Below are 22,493 nucleotides of genomic sequence, written 5' to 3'. Positions count from 1 at the left end.
GGGGTTGAGGTCAGGGCTCACCAAACTCATCCAGCCATGTCTTTACGGACTTTCCTTTGTGCACTGGGGCACAATCATGGTGGAACAGAAAAGGGCCTTCACTGTTGCCACAAACTTGGAAGCATAACATTGTCCAAAATGCCTGTTAATGCAGAAGCATTAAGATCTCCCCTCACTGGAAGGAAGGAGCCTAGCCCAACCCTTGAAAAGCAGCCCCATCCCACTATTTTTGTCTATATAGTGTACCTACTTATTTTTCAGCTGGCAAATTCACTTCTCAATCCATCTTTTAGCTTTTTTGGTTCGTGTACATATCAGGAGTACTTTCCTGCTGAAGGACCCTTCAACATGTACAATAGACAGGGGAAGCTGGGGATGGAATGAGCAACCCTGCTATTAATGGTCAACCCGCTCCCCTACTGTAGCAACTTTGGGGGCGTCATAATGTAATCAGAACTGCAACACAGACTTGTTTAAATATTTTCTATTGTCTTCAGAGGAAAACAGCAGCCAGTTATGTAATTAACAAAATGATAAAGTGCATCCATCTAACACTGAAATTTTCTGTGTCCTCAGCAGACTCACCGGACTGTGGATGGCAGTTGTTGGTGTGGTTGTGACACTGGCAGGGCCGGCAGCCAGTGCTGCTGAAGTGGAAGAAACCTGGGTGGCATTCATCACACTTGGGTCCATACACTCCTGTCTTGCAGACACATATCCCTGAGCTGAAAGAGGCAGAACAGAAGAAAAAATAAATTGTTTAAAAAATGCAGTTCATTTAATGCAACTGAACACAAAGCTAGAATTGTGATGGCAGCTGTGTGCCTTTGCTTTTTGGATTGTAGGTATAACAGCTGATGTCCAGACGTCCTGCAGGGTCTCCCATTTATCCATCTGCTTCCTATAACTCTGCTCCCTCTATGCATGAGGGAAGAACCCTGGGTTACAGTATAGTTCAGAGCCATCTAGACCAATCATATTAGTTTATCAACTGACATGCTTCTCATCTCATGTTAGGCAGTGCTGAAGAGTGGTGTCCATAAAATCTGGTATTTCCCTGTTTTGTTTTGTTCTTAAATAATTTTGTCTGTACCTAAAGGATCAGTCCAAACCACAAAATAACACCTACCACTAATGTTAACCTAGTATACAGATTGTTGTGGTTTTGGAGATTTCTGCTGCCACCCCAATACAACATATTTAATATGCGATATATTGAAGAGCCACATTTGAAACTTTAAAATATTTCTGTTCTCTAAAAAAGTGTTTTAAAGTGATATATACTGAAGAATCCCCAGCCCTCACAATACACAGTTTTTATTGGAAGCACTTTCTACTGAAGAAGAAAACCCATTAACCACAGAATGCATCTTGAACAGACTGGACATGGCTACAAGGAGGGTCTTGCTACTGTAGTGGTGGCAGCTGAATGGAACTAAAATACTCTGAAATCAGCCATCTGTTTACCTGCCAAATTAAAGCGACAAGGAGAAAGCAGCTCAGCTGAACAGCTCAGTCTTTCATGTTTTATCTTAGTTTAGGGCTAGTTGTTAGCTAGCTACCTAAACTGCATTTCTGTCCATTAGCGTGGGGTTTCAGAAGCATTGCCACCACCCTGTGGGCAGGAGAAGGGTTGACCCTGAACAGCATACAGCACTGAGGCGAAACAGACTGCAATCACATTTGGTAAATGGGAGAATACATAAGTAAGTAAGCATATATAGTCACAGAAAGCATATTAAATAGCATCAGATTTTATCTGGCTATGGAACACTTGAAATTATATATATATGTGATATATATTATATCCTACCCACTGCCAGTTGCCACTGTAATGATCAGTGCTATTCGCTTCACCTGTTAATTTTCATAATGTTCATAATTTGTCCAGTAGAGAGCACTGACTGATTATCATACTGTAAAACATCCCAGTAAATATGCATTTTAGTCACAATTCTTAAAAATCCCAATCTAAGCTGTGTTTTAAATATAATGGGATTTTTTGATTTAGGCTATAATCAGAGCTGAATACTGGAAATCATAGCACTGAGCATAAAAGCTTTTTATTGGCGTTTTACATAACACGGTATATTGCTCTCAGTGGATAATGTCTCCAAGAAAGCTCCAGCAAAAGTAAATCTAATTGCATTTAAACAATAATACACATCTGCATGTCACCATTGTGTGTAGCAGGCTGTTAAATACAGTAGGTTCATCCCTTTCATACATGAAGGAAATGTAAGTGACAGTGAGAGATTTTATCCGTTCCTGAAGCCAAATCGCCCAGTGGTTCTTTAATGGCTCAAGCTAATTCCCTCAGAAAAGAACAATGTTAAGTCAAGCCCGATCAGTCCTTAAACCCAGACAATAGACTCAGACTTATAATCTGGAGACAATAACTTCAAAACAATTGGAGTAAATTAGGAGTGACTGTGAGCACTTTCCATGAGTGTGTGCGTGGGTCTTCACACAAACAGGGCTTTGTTAACAAATGCACTTAATGCAAATGAAGAGGCCCACTGAAATGCTTAGTGGGGTGTGGGCACCGTTGAGGACAAGGCTGTGAGATCAGTACTCATTCTTCCAACTAAACATACAAATTCAGTTATGCGCAACTGCAGATGATTTTGTGCTCAAAAACGAATCCCAGTCGAAACACTGTTGATCAGCAATATTCTTCTGCATGTATTTCCCTTCTTTGTTTATTCTGTCTTCATTAAATACAGTAATTATCATAATAAGGAATTTTAAATGACGCAAACAACAGGGCAGATAAAGTATCATACATTTAAATAAATATAAACAAATATCTGTTATTCTTAGTTAACAGTGAGCTTTAAGTTCATTATCATTTAATCTCCCAATTTTGTCTCAGTTAATCGATGATCATTTATTGCATAAAATACTGGTCTATGTTGTGGACAACAAAGGCGGAGAACGCTCGGTGTAACTGTGTGCTCTGAAGCCCAATAGGAACAGTGATTGTTCGACAGTTTATATTCAATAAACAAAGAGCACTTGCTGCTTGTGCCAGCAGTGACCGTTTGTGGGAGAAGAAATAAAAATGCCACTGTTGCCAGACCGCTAAACAAATAGCCTGGCATGGCCACTGACTGTATTGCCTCTACCAACAGCTCACACTGTTCAAATACTGGCAGGAATGGTGATTAAGGTGAAGGTACAGAGGTTGGTGGTGACTGAGTCTCATGTCTGAGTGTTATGGGGACCACTTTCTAGTTTGTGTCAGACTTGTCATACCATGTCCATGCCACAAAAGTAGCTCCTCTTTTAGGTAAATAAAAAAAAATCCTCATATTGTCCAGGCTACTACTATTTTCACATTTCAAGTTTCAACCCTACTTTATGTCATCCTATTGGTTAACCTGCCTGTCGCTGGCCATAATCATCTGATGAAGACTCAATCAAGCCAGCACCTGCGATGACCTGCTTTCTGCTCTGGTCCAGCAGTCAGTCAGAATTCCTTTATAATAAAAACAGTAGAAAACAGTGAAGAAGATTGGGAGCGTCTGTAACAGGCTACAAGATACAAGATAGGTTTATTTGTCACATACACAATCATACACGGTACAATGTGCAGTGACATTTTTTTATGTCCCTGCTACCAAAAAATAGGTAAGTAAAAATTAAAAATTAAAAATTAAGTCAGACACCAACCTGTGGCAGTACCGCCAAATCGGTTTTCTATGTCTTTTGAGATTTCAGACTATGAACAGCTCAAAATAGGGACCTGTCCTTTACTGGAACTGAGCAGTTTTGGGGTTGTGGGGAAAACAAAACAGACCTTGGCAGTGTAAGGAAAGTCAAAAGCACATATTTGCAGATCATCAGATGATTGATTGAAAACACCTATTGAAAACTGATTCGAGTTGTGGTCTACTGAGTTGTGGTTTTTACACTGCTGGTATTTGCTGATGTATATTTCATTGCTACTTGTTATTTGCTTTGTTCTGCATGGCTTGACGGAGCCATTTTTTTTTAATATTATAATTATTATTTGTTAGACCTGACTGTGACTGGCACCCCTCCTTAGTGTCAAACCTGCTATGGAAAGCTGTAGAATGATTCATTCTTTTGCGAATGGACCAATTCAAGTGATCTGATGATAACTGCTGCATTTTTTCATGTTCTTTATTTACAATGTTTTGCAGCCCTAGCTAAAAAAATGAGACTATCACCTATTAATAAGTTTCTCATCTAACATAAAACCCACCAGGTCCCCTGTTGTCCCAGTAGCAGGGGGAGTGGAGGACAGATTATTATTTTGGTTGTACAGAGATGAAGCTTGTGAGGTGCTGGATACTCCTCTCACAGTGAGCAGTAATCCTTGTGTTAATGTGTGCCCTCTTGGCCAGGAGGAGGGGGCTGTTTTTGTTTTGGTGTGATTTTACTGCACTGTGCTGGCCCAGCCATTCTGCATCTGATCTGCATGTTAAGTGGGTCAGTGTTACATGCGCAACAAAGCTTAACCCCATTCTGTGGCTGCGGCTGCAATGCATAAGAGCAGACGGTCAAAAAAAACATCCCCTCTGCAACAGGGAAGAGACTGCCGGTTTAATTAACAGGAAGTGAATGGCCTGCAAAAAGAGGAAACTACACTAAGCAGGTTAAGTGGCATTGCTGGGTGTGCAGCCAAATCCCGAAAGGCTGCGTTTAGCAACAGAGCAGCAGGAATGGTGATGTCTACTCCACTGTTCCTGGCTCACGCCACGCTCTGCTGTCAGCATTTAGAAGAAAAGGAAGAAGAATCACAAGCCGCCTCCCCAACCTCCAGGCCATTTATTTTGTTATGAGAGTTAAGGAGTCTGTTTTCAAATGAAAAGCTAACAACACTTCAAGGCATGTGGGCAAAGGGTGAAATCTGTAGTGTTTATGAGAGTTATATCATGGATTTGTGGAGTGAACCAAATACATTTAAATACAAAGTATGTAGCTTCTGCTGCTAGGGGTCGATAAAAACAAAAGACTGTGTAGTAAGGGATAATGGAGGTTGTTGTCTTTATTGTTCTGTCATGACTCAGGCAAAAATGTTCATGGACAATTTAATGTTTTTAAGCTTTATAATGTCTAGTCACAGACTTGTTTACTCATGCTCTGACTTTCTTGTGGATGTTACAGTGATAGGCGACTAAATGAAATGTTGCTGGCTTAAATAAAATTACATAGGAAACTTGTTTTCCTTTGTAACTAGAATCACATGAGAAATGCATTATTTTGTTCCAAATTACAGCATATATTATGTGTCACTTTTTATGTTGTGTGCTAGTCAGCTGGATTTTGTTGACTGCATTTATGACACAGCTCAAACCCATTCTTCTGCGAGTTCAGCGAAACTTATGATGTATGCATGCAGTTTTTATTCAAGTTACTCACGCAAGTAACGGGATTACCGTACACTAGCCAAAAGCTAGCACCTAATGGCAGGTGAGGGTACGCGTGTGGATGCTTGAAGTCAGCTCACCTGGCTGTGCCTTTCTGCTCCATTCCTGTCCTCACCACAAAACTCCCCACAAGTTTGTGACATGCTCAGATTTTTCAGCCCGCACGACTGACACCAAAGCTGTGCCATTCATATCACCCCTATTGTTAAAACCGGAACTTCCTGGAATTCTTAACTTATTCAACTTATATCCTATTTTTAGTTAATTTAATTGTTTTATATACATTTTTTTTGTATTGCTGCTGGTCTCTGACAGCTACCAAACAAGGACACTGTGCCTAACATAAATAAAAGCAGAATGCAATGATTTGTAAATCCGTTTCAAATCAAATCTAATTCACTACAATATAAAGGTGATATTTTTAATGATCAGACCGATAAATCAATCAGTCTTTTGCTTGATATACAACTTCAGCCACTCAACAGTCCTGTTGTTTTTCATTCTTGCCCCTTATGTCCAGAGATTTCTTCTGAATTTCTGAATCTTTTGATGATATCCTGGACTTTATGTGAAATCCCTAAATTCCTTGAAAATGTGCATCAAGAAACTTTGTTCTTAGACTGCTGCCTATTTGCCCACTCAGTTTTTCCACAAAGTGGAGGACTTGGGCTATCCTTGCTTGAGTCTTTCAAGGATGCCACTTTTATACCCAATCATGATACCGTCACCTGTTAACCAATGAACCTGTTTATCTGTTGAATGTGACAAGCGTGTGTTTTTTTGTTTTTAGCAATCCACAATTTTCTTTTGTCTTTTGTCGCCCCTATCCCAACTTTGAAATGTGTTGCTGCCATCATATTCAGAATCAGTGTATTTACAAAACACAATCAAGTTTTTCCGTTTGAACATTAAATACAGCATCTTGTCTTCGTACAGTATTCAGCTGAATAGAGGTTGAGAGGGATCTATAAATGACTGCATTCTATTTTTATTTTACATTTTATATGATGACTTTTGAAATCATAAATAATACAGCTTAAATTACAGTGAAAAATACAGCACTTTTGGTACCTGGAAATAATATCAAATTATATGGAAACAACATTGCAGACAGTACAGAGTGCAGATACACTGATGGCAGTGATATTCAGTGCACACTAACACATGATGCAAAGGCGGAAACATCTGCACTCACAATCAATATTTCATCATAGACCGTGGCACTTTCCATACAGTACTGTAAATCCCTGGAGGCAAATCCCACCAGACCTGACCCAAATGCAGTACTGATACAACTATCACAGGGTTGCAAATAATGATTATTTTTATTAAGAAATAATGTGCAAATTAACCTGATAACTGATTTGTCCATATAATGTCAAAAAATTGTGAAGGCAGGAATTAGCGTCACAGCCGCATGCTAACATCTCTTAAGCATGGAAGTTCTTCACTGTGAGTGAAGAAGACACAAAGCATTTGTAACACATGTAAGGCCAAAACACCCCAAAACAAAACAAAGGGGCACTACCATGAAATTGTTTTAAACAACAAACCTAATCAGACATTTAAAACGCTAACACTCAGCTGAACATGCCCAGTTTGAAGAAGCCAGCAAAGGAAAAGCAGGTAAAGCTAAGGCTAGCCAGAGCTCAGTGCCGGACACAAGCTAGCAGTCTTTCTTATCTTTTCTTGGTACAAGCAGTGAAAAGACCAAAGAAAAAGAAAAAAAAATACGAAGAAAGCTATGGAATTCATGACCCTGGATGATCAGTCGTTCTGGCTGGTCTGGTGAATCTGGTGAATTTATAAGCACACTGTAAAATGAAAACAAAGGTCGGGTAGCTGAGAGGAAATTGTAAAGCTTATAAACTCTTTCATTCTGAAAGCAAAATTTTGCAATGAAGAAAAAAATTTGATTTTTGTTTATATATGCTGTCAGTTATAGTACTTTCTTGTACTGGCAAAAAGCGGTACCGGAAGGTCATACTTACAAAAAATTTGGAATCAGCCAAAAAAATTGCAATCAATGCACCTCTAGTTTGTCGTAATGAGTGGCTGTTTCCACATTGCATACCCACTGGGATGTAAGCTGTTAAAGAGCTCTGCAGCCTGTTTGCAGCCTGTTAGCAGTCTCAACTTCATATTGCACATCTGAGAATCACCAGTGTCATCTGAGGACAGAGTCCAAATTGAAAGTGTAGGAAGGCAAACTTCTGGTCCATTAAGCCTTTTCAAATTAAGTGCTACTGCAACGAATTCTGTGCTACGACATGTCTTTGCTAAGGCCATAAGCCTCAAGTTTTTAGTTTGTGAATCTACGCAGATTTAATTTTTAAGAGAATTGAGTGGCTTCTACGCATTCTGCTTCCTTCAGGTTATTAGAGAACAAATTGATATTTCATAGGGAGTTTCTGCTTCCGTGACACTGCCAAGTGGCCATGCAAACTATTTGCCAAGACAGAAGATTTTTCTCTTTGATTCAAAGGAAATGATGCAACTTCTTCCATTTTGTTTTAGGGAGCTGAAAATAAGTATTCTATTACAGTCAGCCCTATCTGCTGGAAATATCTCCCTGTGATGTCATGTCATCTATATTTGGCGATTCAGACAAATGTACCACCAACAGTAATTCAACAAATTCAAATGACGTTTTTAACGGTACTCTGCATGTATATGTAGCAGACACAGCACCACATTATAACCAAATCCTTGCTGCTGCCAGTTATGTAATGCTGCCTCAGACAAAAACTGTGAGACTGTTTCACAACAATGCATGTGCGATTGTTTTTGCTTTAAGGATAAAAAGTAACCCTCCAGCTTTTTCCTCATGCTGCAAGTCTGCTTCTAGCTATCTTAAAGTGAACCTCCCTTTGTGCTACTTCTTGACCAATACTAGTTGTCAGGCAACCAGTGGCATATAATCCACATAAAATGGAAATAAAACTGAAGTTCTTAAGGTTTGATTTCTGTACAGGTGAAAGAATTGGGATATAATATGTTAATTAGTGAGCTTTGAGCACATTTGGTTACCTTTGTACAGAAGCTGTTTTACCTCTCATGTCCAGCTTGTGCTAAGCTATTCTAACTGGTGGCTAGTTCCATTTTATATTTAATATACAGATGAATGGTGTCAATCAGCTTATCAAACACTCAAGAAAGCAAATAAGCATTTCCTTGAACAACAGACTACATTTTGTTTCCACATTTAACAATCAGACTGTAATGTTCAAATATCCATATACTTTGTCTTGTATCATGTGTCATGGACGCTTTCAGGCGCTCTCAGTTTGGAAGGACAGATTCTGGTCCTGATATAAAAAAAACTTGAAATCTCCAGCACACAAACACTGTAAATAGAGTTTAGAAACATGTTGTACAGCTGTTTAACTTACATTTATATATTCTGAAATATATTCTGAATGAAAAGAACATATCAGATACATATTAAGTATGTATGATAGTAAATCCCACTATGTTACGTTTCTCATGGTACCTACATGTCGGCAACTTGGATAGATGTGTTGTTTCTGAATATATGAGCTAATGCTGTAAAGTCACTATATCATTTGTTCTATTTGCACTGCCAGTGCAGTGTTCTCGTGGCAGTTGACACAACTGAAGTACCAACTGGTTCTATCTTGACTGGATTTCTCATTACTTAACAGGAAAAATACCTAAAGCAGCAGGCTGGGGGGTAGAAAAGCTGGCTAATCTGTGTAACTCACAGTGATAAGCTCCTGAGGGGGGCTAGGCTAGGCTAGCAAGGTTAGCAGTGGCTAGCGTTGGCCCAAGGCTCAGACTGTCTAAGAAGGACTGTATTTCATGTGTTGCTGTGTGAAAGCTCAAAGTCTGAAATAACCCTGCTGCCTGCACCTTCACACACATATTTCATTAGTCTCTAGACACTGCACTTTAGACTTAAACATGAAAATACATTCTTGCGCTGTGATGGGCCACACCGATTAAGAGTTATCTTATGTAAGCCTGTGACGTATTTTTCAGAGCATGACAGCACAAATTTTCCACACGCTGGACACTGACTCAAGCAGCAGCAGCATTCTTTTTCATGGTTGGGGGCAGAAAGTACAGCCTCTATTTTTACACGTTCCTAACCCACACACACACACGGCCTCTTTTCCAAATCACAGAGAAGCTGCATGTAAGGCCTGCTGTGAGTTCTCTGGCTTTGAATTTGAGGACTAAACAGGGTCTGAACATTGTGCTGGCTTCAGGGAGGCATGCAAGTCAGACTCAATAGGCATAATAATGATTCTGCAGGGCTATAGAGTTAAGATGAACATAATGACTGAAAAACACTAAACACCAGAATATTTGGCTGTGTCTTTATGAGATAACAAACACTAATTCACTGTGGATAATTTGTTTGTGCTTTGTGCTGCGAAAGATAGCACTCACTTAAAAAGCTGAAGCCTTGTGCATGTACATCATCCATATGCCTGTCTGTCATTAAAATCCACCCAACACATAATGAATACAATAAGGCTTCAAATGAGAGAACCCTGAAAATATACACTCATGCTCAAAATAAATATCAACCAACTGATAAAACCCAAGTTTAGATCACAGTGGCACAATTAGCCGTCTTGTTTTTCCCACGCTCTGCAGAATGCCGTGGTGGGCTGTCAGTCATAAACTGCAGTCTGATGCTCATTTACTCATGAAGCCTAAGTGAACATTCAGTGTGCTTGCATAGCGCTTAAGGTTGATTGTCCAAGCAAATCCAGTCACATGCTTTTTTTTAAAAATGCAGATTAAATCCAAGTTCAACCAATGTCAGCAGCAATATTCCAGCAAAACAGTAAAACAGAAGTGGCAGCACACAGCAGTGTATTAAGATCCAATTAACCCATCTGCAATATTATACCTAAGCAAGCCTAATCCCAACATTATAATCGATCTTAGTTGTACCTAAACATAATAATTTCTGTTTCTTAATTTCTTTAGTTACTAGTCAGTTTTGTTATCTTCATCTAATCACATGATTTCTCAGTAAATACTACATGTCTGATACCGATAATGCAACTGCTAACCACAGCTAATGCTAGTTTAGCGGAAGTTCCTCAACAAGATTGTGTTCTTATTGTTATTTGCTGTCTGATTACATTTAAACTTTGTGAAAGGCTGGACCTCGGGCCCAGGATCAAGAGTTGCATTGATCTTTGTTTTTGTCAATTTGGGGGCAGTGGAACATGCTGTAAACAGTTGCTGATTTACACATCTATCAGAGAAAGAGCAACGTTGGAATTTATTTCGCAAAGCATTCTATAGAGCTTCAGTCCAGTTTATTAGAGCTAGGACAAACACTCATCAGCCAGGTCTCAGTTATAGTATGCTGACACAACAAACACATACCTCCAGCAATGGTGGTGTGTTACTTCAACCATACAGAAAGCAGAGAAAGCAGCCTGACCTGTCACAGAGGTGGTTCACTGCGCCAAAGGAGTCACAGGCGCAGGTCAGGCAGCCGCTGGTGCCGTTGGTGAAGAATCCCTCCTCACAGTCCTCACACTGCAGACCAGTGTAGCCCGACAGACACAAACACTGACCGGTGATGTGATCACACTCGTCCGGATCCAAAATCCCCTCACTACCACTGCTGCAGTTACAGAGTCCCCCTGGGTGGATAAAAGGGGGCATGTCACAGTGAATAGGAGAGAGAAATGGGAAATACTGCATGAGGTGCACTAGCATTGACAAAAATCTGAACAACATAAGCTTATTTACTTTTTATTTTACTTTATCTGATTCATATTTCAAAAAAACAAAAAACAAAAACAAATGAACATGAACCACTTGGCCGACAGATTATTTATTTAGCTATTCAAAAAAGTGTGGAAACAGTTCTGTGGTTTCAGATTTGCTACTTTTTTTTCTCTGTTTATTTGCTCAATTTAGATTATGGTTTTGGTTAGGGACTTTTGTGTGAAAAAAAAACAACAAACGAAGAAGATACTTTGAACAGGAAGCATAAGCAATTACTCTGTTAAAATATCTGAAAGATTAATTCATTTGGTAGCTGTTTTCTTGTGATAAACCATCACCCTCTTAAATACAATAATACACTGAACCTGGAAGATTGCATTGATTTTTTTTTGGGACAGAGTGCAAGAAAATGAAATTAGATAGTGAGCTTATGTGACCATACCATTACGTAAAGCTGCCGAGTTCATTCACAGTCTTCCTGCATCATGGGCCACTGTAAGCTAGTACAACATGCTAAACAAATATTGAAAGCTGCCAATTCACTTTCCTCGCCCATATTTCTCTCACCAAAGAACTCAGAAAGGCTGCCTTTCCTGTCATGAGCATCTTCTATGCACTCTATTGCACATTAAACATTCTTTGTGATTGTCAGTATGAGGATTAATGATTTTAAAAAGACCACATTGGCATCGGGCCCATTTTAACTAGCTGATGTAATTTTGCATATGATGACGTGACCTTTATGTCAGCGTACAACATAAGATGATATAAACCCAGTAAACCTGAGTCCTGCTGTGTTGCCAAAGATGGGCTTTGTACAGTTAAAAACAGGATGTAATGACAGGCATGTGGATGACCTTATAGTGTACAGAGTGGCAATCTGTTATTTATCTGATGTCAGGCTAGGTGTGGTGAGTGATGACTGAATCCCTGACTGTATGTCTCCACTCAGTGCTCAGCTGCCAGACAATGGAAACAGACAGATAACAGATGCAAGAGCAAAATACAAACACTTTCCATATAAGGCATGCACACAGATAGACACTCGGATTATGCTCCTCTTTCTCTGTTACCTAAAGGAGGCTGATGCAGGCTTATGCAAACCAGTGGAGTATGCTGTCAGACCCTTTGCTACAGTGACGTCCACTGAAGAACTGCCAGCACTAATCACGCCTGAGATCTAGTGAATGTATATCACACACACACACACACACATGCTGCATTTCAGTTTTAAAGCCAGTCTCACTTCCTCTAGGTGTGGGATACGGGCGAACTGTAAAGCCACACAACAGGTTTGATGTAGATTAGACTGGACCTGTGTGAAGTGGAGAGGAAAGGGGGAAGCACAGGCAAAGTTCGCCTCTCCTCTATCTATGGGACTGCTGTAAAATGGTGTGACAGCATGACTGGTACTAAGACATGGGCAGCAGCAGGCTGTTCAGAACAAGTCATGTCTCAAAACTCGTCTGTTGTCTAATTCCCCACTCGTCTGTCTGTGCTGCTACAGAGAAAACAACAGTTGTGGGAGGTGCCCCTGGATGGAAACAATTGCTGTACTTTCAATTTTGATTTCAGCGTCAAGCAAGCAAGGTTGACTGAAGATACTGAAACATGTTTCAAAGAGAGGGAACCCTGAACTATGTAAAAACACACCTAACACCCATCTGCACTACAGAAGAATGCATATTTGCAGCTGGGCGAGGTTAACCCAGGTGGCGTTGACGTGATATTATCGTGTGAGTAACCTTTATTGTCAAACAATAAAGAGTGCTGAGGTTCCTGATATGTACTTTCAATAAGGCACAGTAAAGCTTTCATGCATGATCTCACCCAAAGGAGCAGAATTCATTTTGACTGATTTCCAGAGGCAAATTGCATAAACATGAAAGGTCAATTCATCTCCAAAAATGACAAAAATACATCAACTAATTTAAGCATTATAATCATTTACTGGGCTGCAACTACCAGTTATTTTATCATTTACTCAATATGTGAGTGTATACATACAAACTGTTAATTTGTATATTTGTCTATCACTCTTCATTTCCGTAACTATTTTAATGTTTGGTCAATAAAATTTTAGAAAATGGTGTAAAATCGCTCGAGTCCACTGTCTTCATATTTCCCGTTTTATCTGACAGATGGTACAAAATCCAAATAGATTCAGTTAACTGTCACTTAACAGCAGCAAATCGTGACAATAAAAAGCTGAAAACAATCAATGTCTGGCATTTTTGCAGGAATACTCCTCCTACGACTGAGACTAATGCTGCCAGTAAGGTAGTAAACGGAAGAAAAATAATGGCATTTTGAGAAACAATAAGTGAAAAGAAAGATATTAATGTATTCTTCGTAATCTCAAACAAGATGGCAAACTCCACTTCCTGCATGGATAGTTTAAGAAAAAGTAATAAGCTTGCTCTCCTCAGAGAAAGGAAGACCATGCTCTGAAACCAATACCTTTAGCTTCAGCAGGCTTTCCCAACCAATAAAGAAACATTTTGGGCAGGATCCCTCAGTGTTTGCTGCTGCATGACTGGAGAACAACACATCCACATGGATACTGGGATGTGTGAGGTGTGAGAGGAGGGGCTCCACTGTCATTGCTCATTCATGGCTTGGCCTGCCTGGCCATTTTGGTTGGGTGGCCTCGTTATGTATGTTCCATTGAAACAACAATAGAGGCGATAGAGCAGCTATCTGAGCAGCTATTTGTGATTTCCAGTCAATATCAAACATGTCTAATCTAACACAAAGGGATCACGAGTGTGTTTGCACTAACGGATTGGATAAACTGCCTGAACAACGACACCCCCCACCCTTTCCAGCCCACAGTAACAGGCACACTGATTCTATAACAAAAAGGCCTCTGGAATATTATACAGTATAGACTACAAAACAAAATCAACAATAGACAAACTGTGCATGAATACTGTTTTTCAAGATAAAGATTTGGTGGTTTTCCCAAGGGGTACACCATGCTACAAGAGGGGGGCTGTCCATTGTTGTAATCTGGTTTAATTTGGTAGCTCTCTGCGTCAAATTCACCGTGCGACCACCCTATCCTTTCAACAGCCCACATTAGACATGGCTTCTTCACAAACTCATCTTCTCAACATGAATGTGTTACACGCAACCCAGAATTTTCCAGCCAACGTCTATTTTTGAGACTGCGTCGTTAACAAAGGCTAATAAAATCGGATTCGTTTTGTTTTCACCGTCCCTGGTAGCTATTTCGTTCGAAAGGTTCTCACCTTGACGACTCTCTATTGAGGTAACAGATGTGCCAATGTTATCTGCAGCCCAAGCATCGTTTGCGGTGCGCTGGGAAACCATGGACACCACGGTCTGTAGCATTTTCTCTGGAGCAAAAAGTGATGTTTGGGCATCGGTAGATCTTTTGCGTGCGCCGATTACTCTGGAAAGCAGCGCTGATATTTGTTCTTTTGTGGCTGAAATAATCCCAGTATCGGGGACGGTATCAGTGCTAGCGGTGGTCGTCGTCGGGTCCGTTGTTGGGGGCTGGAAGGTGGTTGCAATTTTAGAAACAGGGCTCGTAATAGTGGACGAGCCGGCAGAAACAATAGCAGGCGACGGTGTGAGTTCGGTTAGAGGACCGAGAGCTGACGTGCTCTCGGGTAAAGTACGAGGCATGTCGGTGTGGAAGGTCTCCCAGGTGTCGGAGGCTGAATCGGGCTTCCTGGATATAGGCGACGCATCATAGGAGCTGATGCGAGGTGCAGCTTCGGAAAATCCAATATATATATACAAAATAACCAGCAGAACCGGAGATATGTACATCATTAAGGATGTTAATCTCATATTCTGTTTCAGCTCTCCATGTAAACTCCAGTAATGGTCTCTCTCAGACCCGTCCCTGAATACTCCACCATTGATGTCCACCGCCGGCGTACGCTGCTGTTTGTTGCCCCATGAACCACAGTCCCACTTCACTTACTCTGCAACCTACCATCCGCCAGCCTAGATTGACGTGCTTGTTAGCCAATGGGAAAAGGGCCTCTGGGCGGTCTTTCGTTCGCTGCTTGGACAGTCACTGTAAAGCCCCATGGAAACACGGTGTGTTATAAATTATGAAACGTTCTCACCCGTCTGAAAATGAACAAAATATAATCAACCAATCAATAAAACATATCACACACGCCACATTGTGTAAGTGCGCTTGTAGTTTAGAACCTTTACTTTGACTGTTCTCACCGGAAGCAATAGTATGTTTTGTGTCTACCTAGACGCTTGTGAAGTTCTAGGTGACATAAGTATCGTATACTTCATCGGTTTTCCATACATTTACAACGTGGGCGTAGTTGGTCACAATGTTCAACTGCGTCCCTGCTTACTGTGATAGATTTACCTTGAATTCTGATGTAATTAATTCGTTTCTTTATTTATCCAGCAGAATATTTTTTTATCTTAATTTGGTTATATTCTGCTTTTATTCTACCATGTTAGTTAAGTCAAGTGAATAAGCTTTTGAAATGAGCACTTGTAGCTACTCGCTATGAAAATTATATAAACGTTATAAAAACGCTTATAACAGCCAGAAATCTATCGACTGCACAAGCATCAAGTCAGACATAACGCCGCAATAATACGGTGTAAGCAATGAAATGAATGACATTTCGCCAACAAACATAAATTCTCGTATTTATTAATGGGGAAGAAAGACATACTCCTGCTTCATATCTATATCCCGATGTCGCTTTTGATGTTGCGCTTCGGTTTCCAATATGTCAAAAGTTAAAATGCTGCCAAGTCCCATTCCTGAATACAGACAATAGATGGCAGTAAAGAGTAAAGAACAGGTTTGGAACTCCGCCGAAGTGTTGCAGGAAGTTGTGCATGACGGCTAGATAGGCGTAATGGCGCCCCTAGATTTGGATAAGTATGCAGAGATTGCAAAACAGTGTAAATACCTCCCAGAAAATGACCTCAAGGTAAACGAGACTTTATAGAAATGTTTTTGTTTAGGTTACGGACTGATCCTATAATGGTAACATTACCTCATTGCTGTGTTGGGTTATAACAGCGTAAGTAGCTAACGTTAGCTTTAGCCAGCTAGTAACCTTAGCCTGTTGACTTCATCTCTTGGCCAGGAAGTCAGAACAGTTAAAAGAAATTGTTATTGCTTTGCAACAATAGTTAAATACAAGTCCAACTATGCTATAGCATGTTATCGAGCGAGAGTGAGATGAGCTGATCACGTTAAAATATCTAGTTGTCCATGCTGACTTGATGATGCTGAAATTATGGTGGGATGACAGCTGAATGTTTATTACCAGTCTGGACTGAAAATGTATCTGGAGCATTGAAAGCTGTTGCCAGGCAGCGTGTTTAGACGTTTTCTGATGGGCTATTGTTAATTACACATTTAGTATGGACGTTATTTTAATTAATAACGTCTTTTTAAATTCCTTATCACACTTTGCACCTTAAAAGGTAGCTCAGAAGTTTGTGGGAATAATGTATTGCTCCTTTACGTCGAAACGATCTCCCTGTATTTTTTGATCAGCAGTAAAGACGTGAATATTCTTATCTGGTCACATTCTGGTCTCAGCATTTAATATTAGACAACCTTTTAGATTTAAAAAATGTAGAAATCACCAGAGTGTGACAGGATATTCAGTGTAAGTAGCTGCATTCTAATGAACTGGTAACACAGGTAAACCAAGGTGTACTCAAAGTATAGTCAGTTCATAGTTTTCGGGCAGTCAACGAGTCAGTGTCAAACCACAGCCCAATCACAATTAAGACGGCTGAGCAGAGTTTGTCCTAATTTGTTCATTTGCTTTTCTCCTAAAACTGAAGGATTACATAGACAATAAAATGAATCTTTCACTGTATGCCTATTGCGACTTTGTTCACCCTCACATCGACTAATGTTTGGCATATCTAAAATGTTATTGCAAAATTAGGTCTTCATTTAAAGACATAACTTCAGGATCACAGAGGTATAGAAGGTTACCCTGCCAAAAGAGAGCTGGTAACCTGAAATGAATGTATTAGATCAAGTGTTGCTGGACAGTTTAATGAACTAAGCGATGCTTCCAAGGTTTTTTCCTGACAAGGAGTAGTTTTGGGGTTGTCACATTTAAAAGTCGGCACCGATGCAAAATGAACGCTGAACGAGAATCACTTTTGCCTGTTTGTTATGTTTTCATCTACACAGAGGTTATGTGACTATGTGTGTGACCTGCTGCTGGAGGAGTCCAACGTTCAGCCTGTTTCTACACCTGTAACAGTATGTGGTGACATACATGGACAGGTAAAAAGCAGTGACTGCAGAAGAGTACCACAGAACAATTTGTTTGCTATAATACTACTGAGCATGTATGCTTGTGTTTTTTTATATTTATCAATGTACACATAAAATGTCTTGCTCACACTACATTTAAGTCTTTTTGTGTCTTAGTTTTATGATCTCTGTGAGCTCTTCCGAACTGGTGGCCAGGTTCCAGACACAAATTACATATTTATGGTTTGTATATCGAAATTTTTCTGAACCTGAGAGGCATCTATCTTAATGCATTCTATTGACCTGGTGCTTTGGCTCAGTGTTGGTAATGAACACCTGTCACCTGCAGGGCGACTTTGTTGACAGAGGCTATTACAGTTTGGAGACGTTCACCTACCTGCTGGTGCTGAAAGCAAAATGGCCCGACCGTATCACACTTCTACGTGGTAACCACGAGAGCAGACAGATCACCCAAGTTTACGGCTTTTATGGTGAGATTTTATCTGCTGATCAGTTTTTGGTCAACTGCAAACAGAACTGTTAATAATTGGACATCCTAAACAGTAATCACACATTCTGTCTGATATAAATTAGTGCTTTTTTGTCTCACAGATGAGTGTCAGACCAAGTATGGGAATGCAAACGCCTGGCGTTATTGCACCAAAGTGTTTGATATGTTAACAGTTGCAGCTGTAAGTACTGAGTTGTAATTGTGTGTTGTGTTTATGTGTTGGTATTTCATGTAAGAAGATTGATTGGAGCAACTGAACTGTGTATGAGCAGCAGATGGTCATTACTGTGATGCTATAGTGCAGATTAAATGGTGTTTCTTTCCTGGGGGCTATACTATGAAGAGAGGTAACTGTCCTATCCAGATTTGTTGTTAACTCCATGTTACTCTTTCTACATCTACAGTCATACAGTTAGCCCTAAAGCCTAAGTGCTTTATGGAGTGGGTGGATTAATTAAGCAAGTCAGTTTCTGTGATGTGTATCCTAATTTAATTATTTCAGTTGTTTTCATATATTTAGATTGGCGTATTAGGGCACCAGCAGTTAAAAAAAAACATAAAGTCAGGTGGGGGGGGGGTCAGAGAAAAAAACTTGGGTCAAAACCTGGGCTAGAGACTTGGGTCAAGTGTGGAACAGACAAGATTTTCACACACAAATAGGCCAACCAAGAGACCACTGAGAATTTAAGAATGAGCAACAACCACACCAAGTAGCCAAATCAATGGGTGGCACTTCCACAAGGTACAAAATGGCTACTACCATGAGGTGAAAAGAAAATCCACAAAACCGAACGTAAAAAAAAATGAATGTGTTTCAATTCAATTTCAATTCAATTCAATTCAGTTTATTTATATAGCGCCAATTCACAACAAAAGTTATCTCATGACACTTTCCAATTAGAGCAGGTCTAGACCAAACTCTTTAATTAAATTGTAAAATAGAGAGAGCCCAACATTCCCCCTTGAGGAAGCACTTGGCGACAGTGGCGAGGAAAAACTGCCTTTTAGAAGGCAAAAACCTCGGAGCAGACCCCGGCTCAAGATGGGCGGCCATCTGCCTTGACCGGTTGGATTGAGAGAGGAGGAGAGAGAGAGAGAGCGAGAGAGAGAGCAAGGGAGAGAGGCAGAGGGAAGGAGCACACAAGCAGTGTTGATGAACAACAAAATAGCAGCACAGGTGACCAACACAAAATCGGAGTGCGACAGGCACAAACCAAACGGATCACAACAAGTAGACCAACGAACAAATACGGGTTTCTGTGATTGATGTTCGGAACCAGCAGCATAAGCTAACCTGATAAACTTGGAGGCCGCGCCCACCATCCCAAGATCCATTTATCTGTGGAGTGACTGCAGTAACACACACCAAAAGTGGACTGCAACAGCCACAACACAAAGTAGTCTCACTATAGTCATTCACTACACACAAATGTTGCCACCTTATACCTAAGGAGCAACCCACCCAGCAAATGTGCAGTTACCACAACACGAAGGTCATACACGACAAGTTACTGCACACAACAGTAACTACCATAGCTACACAAGAACAGTGGCCGAACACAAAGCAGTGTAACCCATGCCACTATTTTCAAAATCATCTCAGAGCCATGCAGCATTTCATACACTCAAAAAACTGAACCATTTCAATATTTTTTGACATTATGAATGAATTTAATTTTCAGCTGAATTCTGTAACCACTGATCACCGTTGCGCTAAATTTATGTCATTGCTTGTCAGCTATGGGTTTATTAACATCTAATGTCATATAACCTATGTTAGCTGTAGGTGATAGCTCCATTCCTACTACTATTGGAATGCTACTCTTTTAGCTCACTTAGAAAACTCTCCTGATTAAGCTACAGCTTTGTCTGTTTGTATATCTTATCTCAGCATTAGTAATGTCACTGTATTCTGTATTTCAGAGGACAGTTGTTTTTTTGACACTGTTCTGTTCCTAAACAAAGCAATCAGTGCTTAGAAGAGGCCAGTTTGTTGCTGCATGGCAAACCATATTGCCAGCTGTGAAACAGAATAACATACATATGTATGATGTCCTAACCCTTCCTTTTTTTGTCAGCTGATGGACGAACAGATCCTGTGTGTCCACGGAGGCCTCTCCCCAGACATAAAAACTCTAGATCAAATTCGAACCATTGAGCGGAACCAGGAGATCCCCCACAAAGGAGCATTCTGTGATCTGGTGTGGTCAGACCCTGAGGACGTGGACACTTGGGCCATCAGTCCCAGAGGAGCAGGCTGGCTGTTTGGTGCAAAGGTCACAAATGAGGTACATTGTCTTTGTTTTCGTTGAGTAACTTGCAGTAAACACACATGTACATTAAGGTTAAATTCCTACCTGATCCTCAACATTATTAACAAAAGTAGCAAGGAGTGCACCTGTTAGCGAACTAAGACCCAAGGCGGAACAAACGCATACCTGTGTTTCTTAATCTTATGTTATAGTGGTGACGTAAGGCAGAACAAAAATATATCACTCAATGAAACAACGAAAATGTGTTTTTCATCCTACTTACTCCTATTTAGGCTTTCTGTTTTTTATGCCTTCACAGTGATAGCCATAGCTAAAGCCATTATGTTACTAGGTTGTTGGTTTGTCTGTATCTATGTATGTCCCATTCTTTTCAGGGAAGCTTTGATGAAATTTCTCCAAAATTAGTGCAAATGTTTTCTTGGACTCAAGGCTGAACTGATTAGAATTTGTTGGGTCACTGGCTGTGACATGATTCCAAGGCCAAACATGTCTCTAATACACTATACTAATAATACGAATAATACACTGTATATACATAGTGTTCATTTACGTAAGTTGATAGGCCACAGTGGCAGAATGCATGAAAAACTCATATTGGGACTAACTGGGCTAACTGTCACACTGCCATGGTTTACTGGGACACTTGAACAAGACAGATCCTCTGTTTATGTTATCAGAAACACCTGTGTTTGAGTACAACAAGTGAAAATATGTGCTGTGAATAAAGCTTGAAAGGCAAAAGCAAGAATGCAGCTCACTATTTTCTGCTGTGAATTCTGGACATCCTTTTAGGGAGCTCAACCACCAGTGATACAAATTTGACTTTGGGACAGCTTAGACAATATTGAGCTCTGTGCTCAAACAGAAGTAGAGACAGCTTTGAGACACAGGTTCAGTTATGTTTAGTTGCTGTATGTGACTGCCAAGAGGCAAAACTGACCATAGCACATGTGCAGTCATGCGTCATGGCAGCAAATTCCCAAAAGTCTTTGGGCTTACTTTGACTGAAATGTAAGTATATTTCCTCATATGTCATCAGGGAGGCAGCCCAATGTAATAATAGCTACTGCCAAAAAATCTAAAATTAGTAATAAGTGCAGTATTTTGTTGATTGTAAAATCACAAATAAAATTCCATGTAATTAATTTGACAAATTCTAATTAATATGACACAGCCTTTGTTAAGCTTATTCTCTTTATCTATAGGTATTCTCAAAATATAGACAATTGTCTGTCTCTCTCTGCTCTTGATTGTCCCCAGAACGCAAATGCTGTGTATATTTTTGGTTTTTAACATATTTTTCTTTCTCTCCTTTGTCTGTTTCTCTCTCTCTCTCTCTCTCTCTCTCTCTCTCTCTCTCTCTCCCTCTCTCCCCCTCTCCCTGTCCCTCTCCCAAAAAACTGCAGTTTGTTCACATCAACAACCTGAAGCTGATCTGTAGGGCACATCAACTTGTCCATGAAGGCTACAAGTTCATGTTTGACGAGAAGCTGGTCACCGTGTGGTCGGCTCCTAACTACTGCTATCGCTGTGGCAACATCGCCTCCATTATGGTCTTCAAAGATGCCAACACAAGAGAGCCAAAGCTTTTCAGAGCAGTGCCTGACTCTGAAAGGGTCATTCCGCCTCGAACAACAACACCTTATTTCCTGTAAGCACATTAAAACCAAACGACTGGGACAGGGGCATCAGCACTTGTGTACCCATATGAATTTTGTATAGCACATTTAGAGTATTTACAGTACATTTCATGGTGCCAATTGTCAATTATTATTCACACTCTGGCATTTAATGTCCTTATCGCAGTATAAATTGCAGGTTTAATTACACTGAAGCTAGTTGTCTCAACAGCATTGTTATGCTGTTGAATTTTTTTGAGGAAAGATTAAAATGTTCATATGTATAAATCTCCATTTTACTTTACAAAACAAATTCACATTCAAGTTGCAGTGCTATATATGTTTCATCTTCTCTTGTCATGGTAATGTATTTCAGCTGTAAGATGATAAAGCACTGCACAAAAACAAAAACTGCATCTATTCTGACAAATGTCAGTGGAGTTGTAGACTTATACTATTATGTGAGCTTATATAATGTAAGCCTAAGAGGTTAAGCCTAAGATTAGGAATTTCACTTTTGTTAAGCCTGTGGTACCTTAAAATATTATCTGTAATGTCCAGATTTGGAATCAGCTCCTGTAATTATTATTTTTTTGTGTGTTATCATTCTGTTTTTAAATAAAGAAATCCAAAAATTGTAGTAAAGGTTGATATCAGTACCTGGTTGCTGAGGCAATAAGAGTGCCATGCTTAACATTAAGAAGTCATAATATTTGG

At 40.0% G+C, this 22,493-nt stretch overlaps 2 protein-coding genes across 2 annotated transcripts in view; one reads left to right on the top strand and one right to left on the bottom strand.

Annotated features, from left to right (window-relative positions):
* si:ch211-158d24.2 (multiple epidermal growth factor-like domains protein 9) overlaps positions 1 to 15,116 on the bottom strand; it is a 30,092-nt gene extending 14,976 nt beyond the window's left edge. The window contains exons 1-3 of the mRNA XM_046386027.1: positions 14,378 to 15,116; positions 10,831 to 11,035; positions 586 to 725 (exon numbers count right to left, since the gene is read on the bottom strand). Coding sequence (XP_046241983.1) covers positions 586 to 725; positions 10,831 to 11,035; positions 14,378 to 14,945 — 913 coding nt within the window. The 5' untranslated portion in view covers positions 14,946 to 15,116. The remainder of the gene's footprint in view (positions 1 to 585; positions 726 to 10,830; positions 11,036 to 14,377) is intronic.
* Positions 15,117 to 15,935: 819 nt separating this feature from the next.
* LOC124057615 (serine/threonine-protein phosphatase 6 catalytic subunit) lies at positions 15,936 to 22,416 on the top strand. The gene is made up of 7 exons (XM_046386028.1): positions 15,936 to 16,075; positions 17,308 to 17,403; positions 17,551 to 17,616; positions 17,723 to 17,864; positions 17,986 to 18,065; positions 19,963 to 20,172; positions 21,564 to 22,416. Exons 1-7 carry the CDS (start codon positions 16,001 to 16,003, stop codon positions 21,810 to 21,812), a joined length of 918 nt encoding a protein of 305 aa, XP_046241984.1. The 5' UTR covers positions 15,936 to 16,000; the 3' UTR covers positions 21,813 to 22,416.
* The last annotated feature ends 77 nt before the right edge of the window (positions 22,417 to 22,493 follow it).

The sequence above is a fragment of the Scatophagus argus genome, chromosome 4 (assembly GCF_020382885.2).
Source record: "Scatophagus argus isolate fScaArg1 chromosome 4, fScaArg1.pri, whole genome shotgun sequence".
NCBI classification, from domain to species: domain Eukaryota; kingdom Metazoa; phylum Chordata; class Actinopteri; family Scatophagidae; genus Scatophagus; species Scatophagus argus.
This window is presented reverse-complemented; position numbering and strand designations above follow the sequence as displayed.